Source organism: Eucalyptus grandis, chromosome 4, assembly GCF_016545825.1.
Source record: "Eucalyptus grandis isolate ANBG69807.140 chromosome 4, ASM1654582v1, whole genome shotgun sequence".
Lineage (NCBI taxonomy): Eukaryota > Viridiplantae > Streptophyta > Magnoliopsida > Myrtales > Myrtaceae > Eucalyptus > Eucalyptus grandis.
Window position 1 is genome coordinate 20,204,312 of NC_052615.1, and position 17,209 is coordinate 20,221,520.

General features: G+C 37.9%; 2 protein-coding genes and 1 non-coding gene across 4 annotated transcripts; 1 reads left to right on the top strand and 2 right to left on the bottom strand.

Moving 5' to 3' along the window:
- Positions 1-2,215: 2,215 nt before the first annotated feature.
- Positions 2,216-2,288, bottom strand: TRNAF-GAA. Its single transcript has one exon. It is a non-coding gene; the product is annotated as a tRNA-Phe (tRNA).
- Positions 2,289-6,273: 3,985 nt separating this feature from the next.
- On the top strand, positions 6,274-11,803 carry LOC104428138 (phosphatidylinositol/phosphatidylcholine transfer protein SFH9). Of its 2 annotated transcripts, XM_010041122.3 has the most exons (11): positions 6,274-6,599; positions 6,757-6,785; positions 8,270-8,353; positions 8,454-8,507; positions 9,000-9,077; positions 9,227-9,280; positions 9,364-9,423; positions 9,507-9,602; positions 10,445-10,546; positions 10,718-10,798; positions 11,014-11,803. In XM_010041122.3, the coding sequence occupies exons 1-11, from the start codon at positions 6,545-6,547 to the stop codon at positions 11,389-11,391; spliced, it is 1,071 nt and encodes a 356-aa protein (XP_010039424.2). In that variant the 5' UTR covers positions 6,274-6,544; the 3' UTR covers positions 11,392-11,803. The 2 variants fall into 2 exon arrangements, with proteins under 2 accessions (XP_010039424.2, XP_039167559.1); XM_039311625.1 differs by lacking the exon at positions 6,757-6,785.
- A 98-nt stretch (positions 11,804-11,901) lies between these two features.
- On the bottom strand, positions 11,902-17,192 carry LOC104428137 (acetyl-CoA acetyltransferase, cytosolic 1). The gene is made up of 15 exons (XM_010041120.3): positions 16,976-17,192; positions 16,822-16,888; positions 15,501-15,599; positions 15,235-15,408; positions 15,026-15,131; positions 14,578-14,716; positions 14,026-14,103; positions 13,885-13,950; positions 13,536-13,621; positions 13,332-13,431; positions 13,136-13,246; positions 13,008-13,049; positions 12,758-12,844; positions 12,522-12,607; positions 11,902-12,136 (listed from the first exon to the last, which is right to left on the bottom strand). The coding sequence occupies exons 2-15, from the start codon at positions 16,853-16,855 to the stop codon at positions 12,103-12,105; spliced, it is 1,242 nt and encodes a 413-aa protein (XP_010039422.2). The 5' UTR covers positions 16,856-16,888; positions 16,976-17,192; the 3' UTR covers positions 11,902-12,102.
- Positions 17,193-17,209: the final 17 nt, after the last annotated feature.

A 17,209-nucleotide genomic window follows, 5' to 3' on the forward strand; every position in this document is an offset into this window, starting at 1 on the left:
TCAAACACTTGTGTAATGTGGACATTCTTTCTTGGAGCTTCTCTCTAAAAAAATATATCTATCTATGAATGGGGTGAGCAAGTGATGGATAATTGGGAATAGGTTTAGCTTAGGCGCTTAGCCAATCCAGGCCGTAGGGTCCCAATCTTGAACAAACAACCCATGACACGAGCATGGGTGGTGTATTAAGATGGGCAAAAATGAACGAAATATTGAGAAAAAAGTCTCTCTCTACAAAATTTCTCTCTCTACAAATAGGATGTGCAAGTCATGGATAATTAGGAACAAGTTTAGTAGGTACTTCACCAATTCAAGCTGTACAGTCCCAATCCAAGACAATCCAACACTAAAGTCACGGTTTTGTTCTTTTAGAGGCAGCCCATACTATCCCAAGAAAACGCGTATGTATATACAGTTAGAGACATCCAAATCTTATAAACTAGCCCAGGATTCTCCCTAAGTGATGTGAGACAGTAGACATACCCTTAGCCTCGCCCGCGTACTTCCGAAGTGATCTTAGTTCGTCCTTATGTACTGCCCTAAGTTGTCACATTACTTGTAACGCCCCGGGTCTCCACTATACGCATATTGTCCGCTTTGGACATGTCCTCACTTTGTTTTGTTTTTCTCGGACAGCCCATATTACTCCAAGAAAACGCGTGTGACACAATCAAACCTTTGACACAAGCATGGATGGTGTATTGAGATGGATAAAAATGAACAAAATATTGAGAAAAGAGTTTCTAAAAATTTCTTGAGATGTGTAAAAATGAATAAAATATTGAGAAAAGAGCTTCCCTATGTGCAAATTAGGTAATAGGTTTAGTTCAAGTACTTTACCAATTCAAGTTGCACCAATTCAAGTTGCATGATCCTGATCTTGAATACATTTAACACAAGCATGGATGGTGTATTGAGATGGGCGAGCCAATTGGGTAATAGGTTTAGCTCAGGTGCTTCACCAATTCAAATTGCATGGTCCGATCTTGAACAATCGGCATTTGACAAAAGCATGGATGCTGTATTTGGACGGTATATTGAGATGGGTAAACACGGTCCTGATCCCAATGAATGGTGTATTTGGACGGTGTATTGAGATGGGTAAACACGGTTCTAATTTCGAACAATCAGCCTTTGACATAAGCATGGATATTGTATTGAGATGGGCAAGCAAATTCGGTAATAGGTTTAGCTTAGGTATTTCACCAATTCAGTTTGCACAATCCCAATCCTGAATAATTGGCCTTTGACACAAGCATGGATGGTGTATTTTGATGGGTAAAAATAAACAACACAAACCTGATCCCGATAAATGGCGTCTTTGGACAGTGAATTGTAAACACGGACCTAATCTCGAACAATCGGCAATTTTGATCCTGAACAATTAACCTTTGACACAAGCATGGATGATGTATTTGATGGGTAAAAATAAACAACACGGTCTTGAATTGAGATTGTAAACATTGTCATGAACTCAAATAGTCAGCAAAATATTGAGGAAAAAGTTTCTATTTCTATGAGATTTGTAAACTTTGTCCTGATCGGGTAAAAATTAACAACGTGATCTTGAATTGAGATTTGCAAGCACTATCCTATCTCTACAAGATCTCAAATAGTCAACAAAATATTTAGGAAAAAGCTTCTATCTCTATGAGATTTGTAAACACCATCCCTAATCTCGAATAGTTGGCAAAATATTCAGGAAAAAGTTTCTATCTCTACAAGTAAAAATAAACAACACGATCTTGAATTGAGATTTGTAAACACCGATCTCAAATAGTCGGCACATTATTGAGGAAAAAGTTTCTATCTCTATGAGATTTGTAAACACCGTCTTGATCTTGACTATTAGTTGGCAAAATATTGAGGAAAAAGTTTCTATTTCTACGAGATTTGTAAGCACCGTTTTGATCTCAAATAGTCAGCAAAATATTGAGGAAAAAGTTTTTATCTCTATGAGATTTATAAACACCATCTTGATATCGAATAGTCGACAAAATATTGAGGAAAACGAGATTTATAAACATCATCTTGAGGAAAAAGTTTCTATCTATATCTTAAATAGTCGACAAAATATTGAGGAAAACGAGATTTATAAACACCATCCTGATATCTCGAATAGTCGACAAAATATTATGGAAATGAGATTTATAAACACTCGAATAGTCGACAAAATATTGAGGAAAATGTTTCTATCTCTACGAGCGAGGTCAAATGCGGTGAGCGTGGATCGAACACGCGACCTTCAGATCTTCAGTCTGACGCTCTCCCAACTGAGCTATCCCCGCTTGTTGAATGTGATTTCTAAAAGAAAAATATTAACTCAATTTATCCTTTGGATTTTGGACCATTTCAGATGGGCTCATAAGCATCCCTGTCAGGCAGGCATATTCGGAAGCATCTGATCGGTATTCCGATTTCGGTCTCTCGCTTTGACTACTCATATCATTGGATATCACTGATATTATATATAGGAACACATCATGATATGAATCATGAACTCTATAAAGTTCAACCCCATAGGCTCGGACTCCGAGCTTTAGCAATTAACTAGGAATATAAGCATGACATAATGGGGTCACTCATGAACAAAACACACATTATTTCTATGATGAAACCCTTATAACATATGAATGGGCACTAGAGAACTCATACACATGTGCATCTTTGAATATTAGATTAATTACATTGAATGGGATCCACAGAAACTATTGGTGAATCTAATGCGCCACATTGAAACTACATGTGCCTATCTTCTTTTATTTATGTCCCATGGTCGAATCTTCGTAGTTAATGTGCCTAATTTGATCCATGTGGTTATTAAAATTTATGAGTTTCAAATCTTAAAACATGCCTAAGGCATTGTTTTTTATTGGCATTTTAGCTATAAAAACACTTCGATACGGATGCATGAGACTTTGGCATGACACTTTTCATTATATCCGTTTCATTAATAAACCATGAAAATATGTAAATCCATAATAATCAAAATATGTTATATAAATTAATAATTTCTACTTCAAGTACTAAAAAATATATATTTTTGTGCTCATTTCATTTTGCTTCGCGTGTATGACTACTCAGCCATTGCGTTTATATTGAATATGTCTATGAAACTGATGATGAGCATGAACAATGATGAGCTCACATCTAAATTTCATTAATTGAAGGAACTCTTTAAAACGTTAATAAATACTCTAATGTAACCTCTTCCTAATAACCCTATAAAAGAACACCTGTATCTTCTCCCAATCATATCCTCCAAGTAACATCCTAAATACAACACAAAAGTGAAAAAAAATAAAAATCTCTCAACCAAACATGGCCAAGCACACCATCGTCGCTTCCGTGCTTCTTCTCGTTTGCATCGCGGTTTCGAAGCCGGCACTTGCTGCTGTCGAAATAGCACCTGCATACGACGACTCCCTCAAGGGGTGCGACAAGCAGATGACTCAACCGTGCGGGCGGGAGCTCTTCCATAACATCTTCCAGGACGGCCCCGACGTCAGCAACTCCTGCTGTGGTATCCTGGTGAAGATGGGCGGTCCTTGCCACTCCGAGTTCGTCGACATCGTCCTCAGTAAGAAGCAATTCCATGCTCGCACCGCCGAGTATCTGAAAAGAAGCATCAACACATGGAAGCGCTGCAAATCGATCGTCCTAGGGCACTGATGCACCAGCTTGTCCGTAACAATAAAAGATGTGTCGCTTGTCATGTGAGGTTCTGGGCACATATGCTCAAAAGGAAAAGAACATGATGTACGTTCATTAAGTCATAAATGGAATAAAGGAGGGTCCTTATTACTTCACTCTATCAAGGTACTTCATTATAATGACCACTTTATTATGTTGGCTCCTGCTTCATTTTGAAAAACCTAATTTAAATCTAAATCTAGTGTCACGCTATTTCCTCTCTTCAGATAACTTTAGACACGCCCTAAAACATAAAGGGTCCTTTAAGGGTAAGATTAATGAAAAAAGAAAAGTATGCCTTTAATGAAAAAAGAAAAGTATGCCTTTAATGAAAAAAGAAAAGTATGCCTTAAGCAGAGAAGTTTACATGTTCTCTTGCTTTTTCACGAGAATCACTTAACATTTGAGTTTCTTGATAATTTTGATGATGGAATTTTAGTTTGACAGAATATTTATAATGTGCATTTATCTACAACTTGTCTCTAAAATTCAATCTCTAATAATTCCTTGTGATAATTTAATTATTTAGTTGAAATATTTTAGGGGAATTTTTTTGGGTAAAGTTTTGATTCTTTATGATTGTAGCTTAGGCTTGAGATATTTAATTAACAAAGATCATTAAAATGGTTCATACCCATTACCAAAAAAAAAAATTCATAAAAATTCATTTGAGCACATTAGCAAGTAGGACAAAGGAAATAAAATTTGTATAAAAAAGAATGGAGAACAACATAAGGCAATGGAATAGAATATCATTTTTTTTTTATTAATACGGATGGTCTTATATTTTCATGACAATGTAGGATTTTTACGCTAGCTTAAATCTAAACACTACAATATACATATATATGCATATATGTATGTGTGTGTGTGTGTGTATATATATATATATATATATATATATATATATAGAACTCCTTTTGTTAAATTTCAAGTGGCCATAAATCCAATAGAGACATATATTTGACTCGGTTTCTCTTCTTTCTTTTTCTTTTGAGAAATATTCGTCGTGCATTGGGAAGCAACACATCCATTTGTCGACTCTTTCCTTCAAACTAGAAAAAAATATATATATCAAAAAATAAATTGATATTATATCAACTTATTTTATGCCTGATGCAAAACATTAACACCGCTCGAGAAGAATACATCAGTATTCTACGCTTGTTCTTAGTGCTGGAGTCCATCTATTTTGTTGTATATGATTCGTATGACCGCAAAATAAATTCAGATACAGTATTATAGGCTAAAAGTTTGTTCAGAGTGATAGTTACCTTCTTTTTCCTATAGTACTTGTTATTTGAATTTATTTAAATATTTATTATTTGAAATGTTCCCAAAGTGTGATTACCGAAATGTAAAGTCATTTAAAAATTTTCGCAATTTTGGAAAAGAAATTAAAAATTGTCCTTTACTTCAAAGTTTTAAAGTAAACATGAAAAGTACGTACAAAAAGCAGCATAAATAATTCGAAAAATAGTACAAATGATTCTAGACTTATGCCCAATGTGAAACGTGGTCCCTTAACTTTAATTTATTCAGTATGATTCTTAAATTGTTGTTCGATATATAATGTGGTCCTTGAATTTTCAATTTTTTTTAATGTAACCCTAAAATTTCGATGCATATTTAATTTAGTCTTTAAAATTTATGAAAATGTTAAACGTTGACTCATAATTCGTATTAATGGAATGATAGCATTAAACATTTGTATATAATTTAAGGATTAAATTAAATATCCATCAAAAGTTCACAAATCATATCATAAAAATAAAAATTAAAGGGATCATATTGCATATTCGACTAAGATTTATGAATTCATATCGAACAAATTAAAAACTTCACGCGTCTATTGTGTCATTTACTTCTTATAATTAATAAGGATGACGTGGGGGGGGAAGGATCTTCATTAATCAAAGAAGGTTGAGAAAAGCACATCAAACACCGCGTGGGGTCAAGAACTGGATGAACGGTCCAGATCGGTTGGTGGGAAAAACACAAAAAGCGGTGAAAAGTAAAAGAGGGGGGAGCATGTGGCGAGGAGCCATGCCACCCATCATCACATCATATTTGTACAAAAGCAAAAGGCTCCAAAGAGGGAAGTCGGTACCTCAGCTCAGAGATTCCGTAGCTTCCATTTTTTTCGCTTTCTCTTTAAATTTTTTAATTTTTTAATTTATTTAGTTCCCTTTTTTTTTTATCATTATTTGGAGTATTTACAGCAAACCCAAAAACAAAATAAATCCCACCTCTAAAAAATTATCGCATTTTTTTTAAAGGGAATCGAGATTTTGCACCGACACAGGGCCACCCAAAGGTCAAGTTTTGGTTTTTTTTTTTTCTCTCCATTGGAGAAGTATTTTACTTATTAAAAAAAAGTATGGAAAGAATTTGCTATCATTCAGAATTTTGCACATCTGATGTAGAAAGTTAGGTAGGTAGAAAAAAAATGGAAAGTAATTAGATAGGTAGAAAGATATATCCCATGTCCTGAATAAAGAAGACACATTTTTTATTGGCTTCCAAAGTTCTTTCCATTAGAGATCTAAATCTTGAAGTATAAAAAAGCTTCCCCTTCAGCAATCCACCGATTGCTGAGTGCTCCCCCTGGCCCGCCTCTGTTGACCCTCCTCTCTTTCTCTCTCCTCTCTCCCTCTCTTGGGGGAAGACTGTTTACACCAGGAGTGAAAAGGGAGTCAAGAAAGTACCATGGAGCTTTGAACAGTAAAGGGAGTACGATAACAAGATTGATTTGAACAAGTGGTGAGAAAAAACGGGATTTTAATTTCCTGGGTGGCTGCATTTTCTTTACTGGGCTTCTGCTGGAGAGACAGAAGAGGAGGAAGAATTCATGGCTACAGTTCCTCAAGAAGCGATCAATGAGCTCCAAGCTCTGATGGATCGAGGTCAGTTTTGTTCTGGGGTTGTTGGGTTTTTCCTATCTTGATTCGCTTTCGCTACGATTCTCCGGTTCGGCTGGAGATTCTTGCCTTCTTTGCTTTAATTTCTTGATCTCTTCCCCCTCCTCGTCTACTTTTTTAATTCTTGGGCTTTTGCTGGCAGTTGACGAGCCGTTGATGAGAACATTCGAGGTTCGCATTTTGCTTCTTTATCTCGTTTCTGGGTATATTCTGATCTGTTCATACAGAGGCGAGACCATCTGAGCTCTTCTTGTGCTTTTCTTGAATTGTCTGTAGTGGCAAATTTCGGGTACCCAGTTTCGAATCTTCTTACTTTGTTAAAGTTGGAAATGCTGAGTGTAATTAATGTCCATCAGTTCAATTAGCTATCTGGGGATTAATCTCTTTCTGGGATTTGATTTTTTTTGCTTTTTTTCCCCAAATCTTGTGTTAGACAAGATTGTCTTAATCTGAGTGGTAGTTTGATACTAGGACTAGACCGTATTTGAGCTTTTGGGTGTCTGATTCTTAATTGTGAAGGATCTGTTCTTTCGTTTGCATTTTTATTTTATTAAAGAGTTGATCTAGTTTTATGATTAGAGCTTGACAGTCAGAGCCTTGAATAAAATTAACAGTTTCTGTTCATCTGGTGAGCTTGTTCTTGTGTTCGAGGGAAGTTCTCTGTTCTTTGCCTTCCCTTCCGTTAGTTTTTCTAGAGAATGAGGGGGCTTGGCGTTCTCAGGCAATCAGTAGCATCGGTATTAGGTGAACGAAACAGTAAGTTGTGGTGTTTCATGGATTAAAGCATGATGTTGGGTTGAACGGGGAAGGTATGGATCTGTGGATTTGATGCGATCTAGTAGTTTCTAAATTGAATCATGAAGGTTAGCTAAACACATCGAGGTTCAGATCAGATAGCTATTTTTAGGGTGGGTGCTTTGATATGAATAGCACCCTTTTTTCTCTTGTATCAGCCCATGGTAACGCCTAGTGTTAGTAGCCCCTCCCCACCCTTTCACAAATCAAGCCGCTTCTTACAATGACTTTTAGATTTCTTCCTATCAATGTTGCAAAGTCATATGCTGCAATTAAAAAAAAAAAAAAAAAAAAAAAAAATACGGCGGAAGATAAGTCTACGACTCTATTCTCTTGAACTATTCAGGCTGTCACCATCTGATCCTTGCACATATGTAGGAGACATTTTTCTATATTCCACCTCTATTCAATCTTTTGGTGCAACTCTAAAATGTAATTAGTTCTACCAAAGATGACTAAGTACATACTCTTAAAGATAGGTTGTGGAACTTTCTGTCAAGATGCAGAAAGAATAATTATTTTCTTTTTTGAGTTTTCTGTACTGCTGCTAGGAATGGTGTGAACACAGAATGGTTCTATAGGCAACTGAAGATTATCGGTTTCCTCCTCCTCCTTTCTAGGATATCATCCATGTCTTTCAGTAGAGTAGATTATCATTTGCTGAAAAAGGATTTATAATTTACATTGGAAGCATGGCTCCATTATTATATTTACTTTGACCTTAGTTTATCACTCAAGAATGGTTCCCTTGCTTTGTACTTTGTTTATTTTTGTTTTAGGTGTATGGATGTTTCTTCTTTCTGGGGTCCTGGTTTACAAGAACTGACCAGATTCTTTGATTCATCCTTTGATCTAATTAGAACATTCATCAAGGGTATCTTAAAGAAACTTTGGTGCGTTTTCTAAAGGCGAGAGAAGGCAATGTTGCCAAAGCCCATAAAATGGTGAGAATTACAACTACCTGAAAGAGCATTCCTTTTGTCTGACGAGGAACTTTTACCTGAAGGTTGCCTTTCATAAATGAGTGGATCCATTTTGTTGCAGTTATTGGATTGTTTGAAGTGGCGTGTTCAAAATGAGATTGATATCATTTTGTCGGTGAGTTAACATTCTATTCGAGTTTTTCATGTTCTCCAAGAGTTATTGCTTAGATGTTGGCATGATAATTTTTTCAAATTGTAAGAGAAAGAGAAACTGATTTCTGTTTGCATTTGCCCCCAACTGTGGTCGAAAGTGAATGCAATGTAAAACTGTAGATTATTTGCATGTAAGTTGCTTAAAGACTTCCAACTCTTAGCTAATGTCACTATGTAACCTTGAGGTCATTTGACTGCTACGGAGTCTTTCTTTTCGGTCAAATGAGCAGTTTTCTCCAGAAATATACAAATTTTCTTGCATAAGTTGTCTACCACCTGGATCAGAACTAAACATGAGGAACAAATGACTTTGTGTACTTTAATCGACTGATTTGACATCATGGTTTAATTACAGCTCAGGGATGCAATCCATATGTTTGATCTCATATTGAGACTGTCTAGGTATATTTTACTGAGAACTTCAATTAACACTTTTTTGAATCTTTGGTGGCAGAAACCAATTATCCCTGATGACTTGTACAGAGCTGTGCGGGATTCACAACTTATTGGATTGTCAGGTTACTCCAAGGAGGTATTTTCAACATCAAATCTTCATCTCTATATTCACATTCTAGAATGACCCATGTGATCCAATTCAGTGTATGGTATGTGTCACACTGAGGAAAAAATTTTGGGTGATTTTTTGTGAGTGAATGTATGCTTATACCAGTCATTGTACAGGGACTCCCAGTATATGCTATCGGGGTTGGGCTTAGCACCTTTGACAAAGCTTCAGTAAGTGCTTCTATCCGGTACTTTCTCTTTAATGCTTTAATTAACAAACTCATAGATAACCTGGTATTCTTGATTACTTTCAGGTTCATTATTACGTGCAATCACATATTCAAATCAATGAATACAGAGACCGTGTAATTTTGGTGAGTCTTATGACAGCTCTGGAATATCCTGACTTAATTTAGATGTTATTAGATGTTATTTTGACATGCGATCATTGGTGTAGCCTTCTGCATCCAAAAGGTACGGGCGACCTATTACCACTTGTTTGAAGGTTCTAGATATGTCCGGCCTGAGGCTTTCAGCCCTCAGTCAGATAAAGGTAAGTCACTGTTTTGAGTGCAGATGATTCATTCAACTCTTGTTGCACCATTTTCTCTTATTTTAACTGTCACTATTGTACTTGGGATTTATCTTGAGAACATCCCAACCTAGGGAAACATGTTTCTCTAATCGAAACAGTTGGTATTAGCCATTTTAATCGCACTTCATATTATCCAGACTAATAATAATACAATATATAATTATTATTATTATAGTTTCACAAGAAAGGTTTGATTTAATAAGAATGCAATTTCTAGTTTCATTGGCTTTCCAGCGAACAAAGAAAAGAATTGCAGAAGGAGCTACTTCAGCTACCATACTTCAGCTACCAAGATATCCCCTTTATTCTAAACATGCCTCGTTCACCAAAGGGGCTTCTATTTTATGATCAGCTTTGAGCTTTCGATGTTTTAAGCTATGGTGGGGCAAAGATACTTCTCTGAGTGACACAGATATGTACTTACAAGTAGGATGTCTCATTATGTAAATATGCGTGGATACACACACTTCCTGCACTGATGCCTGTGGACTCGGAGATGATGTATTTCTTTGTTTGTTGGTCTGTTTGTTCAGCAATTTCATAAGAAGACCATTTTTTTTTTCCAATTTAGTGGGTTTCTTTTCAAAAAAGTTAAAAGAGTCAATATACTTTAGATGTCCTGTGTTTTTCCAAATAATTGCTAAGATTCTAGCAATGGAAATCGCAAATAAGTGGTGCTACCACAAAATAGTATAGGGCGAAGTAATTTTTTTATGACAAGGATGTTTGTTCAAACATGCATTTGAATCCATGGCCTTAATGTATCTCTCATTGCTGACTAAAATTTTATGTTTGTCCAGTTGTTGACTATTATATCGACTGTTGATGACTTGAACTACCCTGAAAAGACGAATACCTATTACATTGTGAATGCTCCATACGTCTTTTCTGCTTGTTGGAAGGTAAGCCTACATGAAGTTCATATTGAATTGGCTTCTCTCTTGAATTAAATGCATCAAAGCATGTTGAGCACGTGGAAAAGTGCTGACCTGTTGCATGAAAACTACCTTTCTTTTGGAGGTTGTCTAAGTTCTTTTGTCATTGCATTTCCGTAAAACTTCGAATTTGAACAGGTTGTGAAACCACTTTTGCAAGAGAGAACGAGAAAGAAAGTTCAGGTGTTGCCTGGTTGTGGACGTGATGATCTACTAAAGGTTGGATATTAGCTTCTTGCCCGATAATTAGACTAGAGTGAATGACATTAACCTCTCTCTCTCTCTGTCTCTCTCTAAGTCTTAATTTTCATCTAACATGGACTCCTCCGACTCATTGAGGCGTCTCCAATTCCATAGCACTCGTAGTGATTATTATGACTTCCTATTGAATTCTTTCTCATTCTGCGTGTTGCTTCTTGTACTCCCCCTTGTAGATAATGGATTACAGTTCCCTCCCACATTTTTGCAAGGGGGAAGGTTCGGGTTCTGGTCGGCATACATCATACGGTCCAGAAAATTGCTACTCGTTGGACCATCCCTTTCACCAACAGCTTTACAGCTATATCAAGGAGCAATCTCAGAGACGTCAACCCATCCAACCCATCAAACAGGGCTCTTTTCATGTTGCGCTGCCTGAGGCCGCTGCAGAAGGGACAGAGATCGCTAAAACCATAGAATCCGAGCTACAGAAGTTTGAAACGGAAGTGGGATGCCTGACTCACTGGATGGCCTTAAAATCAATGGCGAGTGAAGCCGTTGGGATCAAAATGCTTCGGACGACCATTTGCAGCGATGAATCTAACAAGAGCTGATCATTGCCTTGATTCAACTACGTGAACGATGATGTGTGGGCCATTTCCAGTCACGCGACGTAACAGCACAGTATGGGTGGCTCTCCCTATTGTCTATGTTATCTTCTTGAGGTAACCTGATGCAGCCGGATGTACCTTAGTGTCCTGAATAGCCTAAAGCCATGTTCCTATCAGATGTATGACCTGGCATGTTGTAATATTCATTTCCATATGCAAGTTAACATCATTTCCACCTAGGGATCTCTTGGAGGCTCTCAGATTTTAAAGGAGATGTTCCTCATCTTCTTTACACGATATGACTGTCGGATGTTGCAAATGTTTACTAGCAAGTCTAGCTAGTCAATGTCTTCGGTTTCGTTGTTCATAATGTATGCATTAGGCGCATTTCTATTTTAAGCAATGAATATTCTGTCTAACTCCTAAGCACTTTATTATGTGCATTATGTTCTATGGAGAGTTATAACCCAATCCATCGAAGAGGGTGAACTACATAAAAACAATTCACACCAGGATGCCAGAATGAGCGTTTCAGACATTTCTCAATATCTTATGATTGTACATTCCCTTGCCAATGAAGATTAAGATACACCAATGAATATTTCAGACACTTCTCAAGATCTTATGATTGTACATTTCCTTGCCAACGAAGAACAAGATACACTAAAGAGTACATTCTTGTTTTATTTGGTTATTTTATGTAAGAAATAGCCACTATAAGGAAGAACGGCGGATCTGAGAAGAAGACCTGCAAGACAGAAAGCTCCTAGTAAGTTCAGATTCCATGGTTGCATCACAGCAGCAGGTCACAAAATGCGCGTCTAGATGCATTGATCCTCGGAAGCACCACACAAGATATTTCCTTGCATCACGTTATTGACCATTGTTCAAACGATTCGGCAATTACATGCGAGACACGTCACACTTTTAGGGGAAACCATTTATTTGCATCTTTCTAATGCCCTAAGGCGCTGCCACAGATTGACTTGATGACATGTTCTTGGGACGAAGGTGTCTTCCGGTCCACCAAAGATTGAGCAATTCACAATATATTAGGAGGTTGTAGCAGGACAACCAGTTTCTCCAAATTAACTGACATAAGGATAATCTATACCAAAGCAGTAGAGGCTTACATGAGCTCAACAACAAGGGCAGATGCCCCACCTCCCCCATTGCAGATCCCACCTACACCATATCTCCCGTTCTTCTGTCTCAGCACCTGAATCACCACCATGCAATTTCCAAGATGGTCAAAGCGCAAAATGACTTAAAGCACCAGAGAGAAAGAGGAGTTGATCATCCAGCTTCAAGCCTACTAACAAAGCGACATTGCCAAGAATAATAGCAAGATAAGCAAGTAAAATTTTACCCCTAACAATGTGACCAGTATGCGAGCTCCACTGCATCCTAGTGGATGTCCTAGCGATACAGCTCCGCCATGCACATTGACTCGTTCCTGAAATCAACAGCCATAAACAATGGTCCTGATAAGGTAACGTAGTTGGAAACATCAAAAGTAAGAAAACAAACGAATAAGTTGAAAGGAGAGAGAACTTAAAAGGACTTGATCTAAGAGTGCACTAAACTGAATGGTATAAATAAGTTTTTGCAACACTCACAGGTTTTAGAGCAAGTAGCTTTTGATTGGCAAGAACCACAACCTGCAGAGATGGGTACCGAACTATGGTCAGCAGATCCACCAGAAGAATATAAAGCTAGGTGTCAAATATCAAGTATGACAACATACAGAGAATGCTTCATTAATTTCATAGTAGTCAATTTGACTAGCATCAAGACCAGCATTCGAAATGGCTTTTGGTATTGCGAGGGCTGGGGCCGTCGTGAATAGTTCGGGTGCCTGCAAGAGAATAAACTTCAGCAACTGTCCATCAAAGTTCTATAGAGAGAAAAGTTAAAAAAGAAATGTTAGAATTTCATGGCACCTGAGCAGCATCGGCATATCCTTTGATCTTTGCAATTACTTGCAACCCAAGTTCAAGTACTTTCTTCCCACTAACTAGAACTAGTGCAGCTGCACCATCACTGCACAGAATGATAAAGAGAGTTGAAAGATTTGGCACAGAAACCACCAAAACAGCAAAGACAGTTTGATATCCAGAAACGCATGCTTTAGCACATGCATATACCTTATGAGAGATGCATTCCCAGCAGTAACAGAACCGCCATTCTCCTTGAAGCTAGGTCTCAGTTTCTTGAGTTTTGCCGAGTCAAACTATGGGAGGAAAAGAGAGATGGTAGAGGAAACAGGTGAGGATAAGAAGGCATCTAAAAAGTGCAAGAATCCAATGCAGAAGCCTCACCGGAAGTGAAGAAAAGCTAAACAAACCCTAAAGAGATTATTTTTGACACCGTATTATGATCTTATCCTGTGTCGTTGCTTATCCGTCCTTAACCAAGAGGATCCAACATAATTGAATAACTGCAAAAGAATTTGAGATTACGTCTGTTTAACCACCTCTGAACCAGAGTAATTACCTTTCCTAAACCTTCATCTTTATCTACAATTGTTGATGGCTTTCCTCTTCCTCCTGAAACTTCAACCTGTAAGTGCAATACTGAAATCAGAATTACATCAGTTAAATCAGGAACTTCTGTTATGTGAAATAGAGATCACACCGGCACTATCTCCCAGGCAAAGAGACCACTATTTTGGGCAGCGATTCCTCTTTCATAGCTCTGAATAGCATAAGAATCCTGTAATGACCATGAAAAAAGATGTAACAAGTCAATGCAGAAACCTGTAGCACATTCAATAGGGAATATGAGTAAATCAAAGTAGATTTCTGTTCCCAGTTAAAATGAATCAGCTGAAGCAGCACACAAGCAAAAAAAAAATCATGCATTTAATGTTAAGCCACATGAAAAGAGTCATACATGCCCATCATAGGGAATTAAGAAATGACAGCACCCAGTTTACCGAATCAGCCAAAGCAGCACACCAGCAACAAAAAGCTCATGCATTTAATGTTAAGCCACATGAAGAGAATCATAGCCTCAAAATGCGCACCATAGGGAAATAAGAAATGACAGCATCGATGAATTCCACCTAGATACTACCGTTATTCTCTGGATGATAGTTCCTAATACAGTCTGTTCAATATAGTACAAGTTCACTGTTGTGAAGAGAAGGACGATATATTTAAATTGAATCAGATCATGAATCAATACCTGTTCTTCTTTTGTTATGCTATGATTCTCAGCACAAATTTCTGCGCAAACACCCATTCCAAAATCATTGTAAACATCCCAAAGGCCATCTTTGAGCATGCCATCAACAATGATATCATGTCCAAGTCGAGATCCCTTCCTGCTCATCCAATAATACACAAGTGCATCAAAATGCTAGCCCGGAATCTTTAAGATAAAGTTTTCCACATGCCCCAGCCAAATATAATAAAAAGGAAAGTCATAACAATATGGAACAATACCATCCAAAGGTAGGCTCTAGAATTCTTCATGTTGCCTTATAGCTAGTAGGAAATATGCTTCGGAATTACAAGGGAAGAACAACTAAAATAAGCCTTCTTAGTACACGAAAAATTCATGTATCTATAAATTGGAAGAGATGTGTTCTAGAACTCTCTGAAACACAAACCAACTAAGTACACATACGAACCTTGCTTCAGCTAAATATTTGGGTGCATTAGACATGCTTTCCATACCACCAGCCACAACAAAATCATTAATGCCCAACTGAATGGTATGTGCTGCGAGCATTGTAGCTGATAAAGCAAAGGGAATTTAACATGTCAACACTCTTTAGAAATGCGAAACACCGAAGAAAAGTGAAAAGAATTCGTGTTTAGCCTTGTCACGAAAGGTGACCTTTCATTCCTGCTGCGCAGACTTTGTTCACAGTGGTGCAAATCACTGAATTAGGTATGCCAGCGCCTAAAGCAGCCTGTCTAGCTGGGGCTTGCCCTAAATTTGCACTTAGGACATTCCCAAAGAACACCTCTTGCACCAGTGCAGGATCTACGTTAGCTCTCTTAAGGGCACCTTCAAATGAACATGAGCAACACAATCAGATTGACCTTTTAAAGCTAACAATATGATTGTGTGAAATCAAAGATAAAGGAATTGGGTATTACATTGAATAGCTATGGAACCAAGCTGAGTAGCTGAGAAAGAAGAAAGGGAACCCAGAAGGCCACCCATGGGCGTACGAGCAACACCAACAATACAAACATCTGTTGGAGCAAAAATCAAACATTCAAAGTTGGAAGAGAATTAAATGAATTATAGGGAAAGGGACACTGTCAATTCCATAACTTTCATACATGTGTCATATCTTTTCAATTGATCACTAGTTTCATAACCTCTAAAGGACATTCAATTAAGTGATGTTGTCGATTTCTTTTGCAAAAAAATCCAGCATGGGACTTATTTAATATAAATTCATTTGGCATGACTTGCAGGGGAAAGGATGTCATCAAAAAGCGTGTAAAAGAAGTCATTTTACGCTTTCCTTGCCCCAAATTAACGAATCAGGGCTAAATTAGGTCAAATGTAAAACCCTGGCTCCATAACAATCTTCAAAAGCTTGTGAAATGATGAGCCTTCAAGTGTTTCTTTGTTACGTCATTATTTCTCGCACTCACCGCCACCTGCCCTACGTCAGACTTGGCAGCGCCGCTCTCCTTCAGAGCACCGCTTCACAAGCCCTACTTCAGCATCTTCAACTACTGGGCCAGCCCCAGCCACAGCCGTAACTGGTATGGCATCAGCTGAAACCAGGAGTCCCGCTGCCATGCTGAAATCAACCTCCAGGGCAAGTCCAAGGACCCCATTTTCGAGAGGGCCAAGCAGACCAGCTACATAACTGGCACAATATCCCCCACAATAAGCAGGCTTGAGCACCTCTCGAACCTCACCATGACCGATTGGAAGGGACCAAATCAAATCATTCAATCGTTTATCTACTTTGGATCTAAAAAATGCCAAGCTGGATATGTTCTCATTAAATAAATCCCTTACTGTTCGTCGTATCACTCAACTAATTTTTTTTTTTTCAAATTACGACAAAGTTATGGGATCAAAATGAGAGTTATACGAAAGTTATGGCATTGTTGGCATCCTCTCCCCATGAATTATATAACAAAGGCAAGCATTTTACCCTTTTCATGGAACTAGAACTACTCAAGATGCTATATCCTGAAGAAGAAGAGCTACGCCAGCCACCCAAATTCAATCAACAAATCAAATTCTAACGGTAGATCATATTTTTTTTGGTACCGATCGTCGGCCGAGATAAAATCTATTACAGGTCTGTCTCTTGTTTCCTTCCTTTGTTTTCCTGCTCTGTTCATTCGCTCTTGTGTTCCAAGAAATGGAGCTAGAGAAGCGAGAATTAACCAAGACATGATCATCCAATCATGAGAACATAAAAACTGAGCAAGAAAGACGAAGAACCTTGAGGGCGTATAGACTCCGAAGCAGAGGCCATCGCTGCGCCCAGCTATGCTCTTCTCAACAATAACTGCGACATACCCAGAAACGATGAGGAAAAAAAAGAAGAAAAAGACCAAGAATTGCACTAAACCCATGAACGCCGAGAGAGAATTACGAAGTTCCAAGAAGCGGAGCAAGAATTCAGGACCCACTACAGGAGCAAGTGCCCGGATCAAGCTTGAAGACAGAACAGAAGCCGATGCCGTACTGTATTTATATAGGTGGTGGGTTCGTGCTCGCGTGCGTGTTCGTGCCCGTATCACCTTGGGATGCGTATTGGCATGTTTAACTGCATTCTTTAAGCGAAAAGAATCCTGGAACTTGTCCGTTTCCTTTGGACTGATAATAG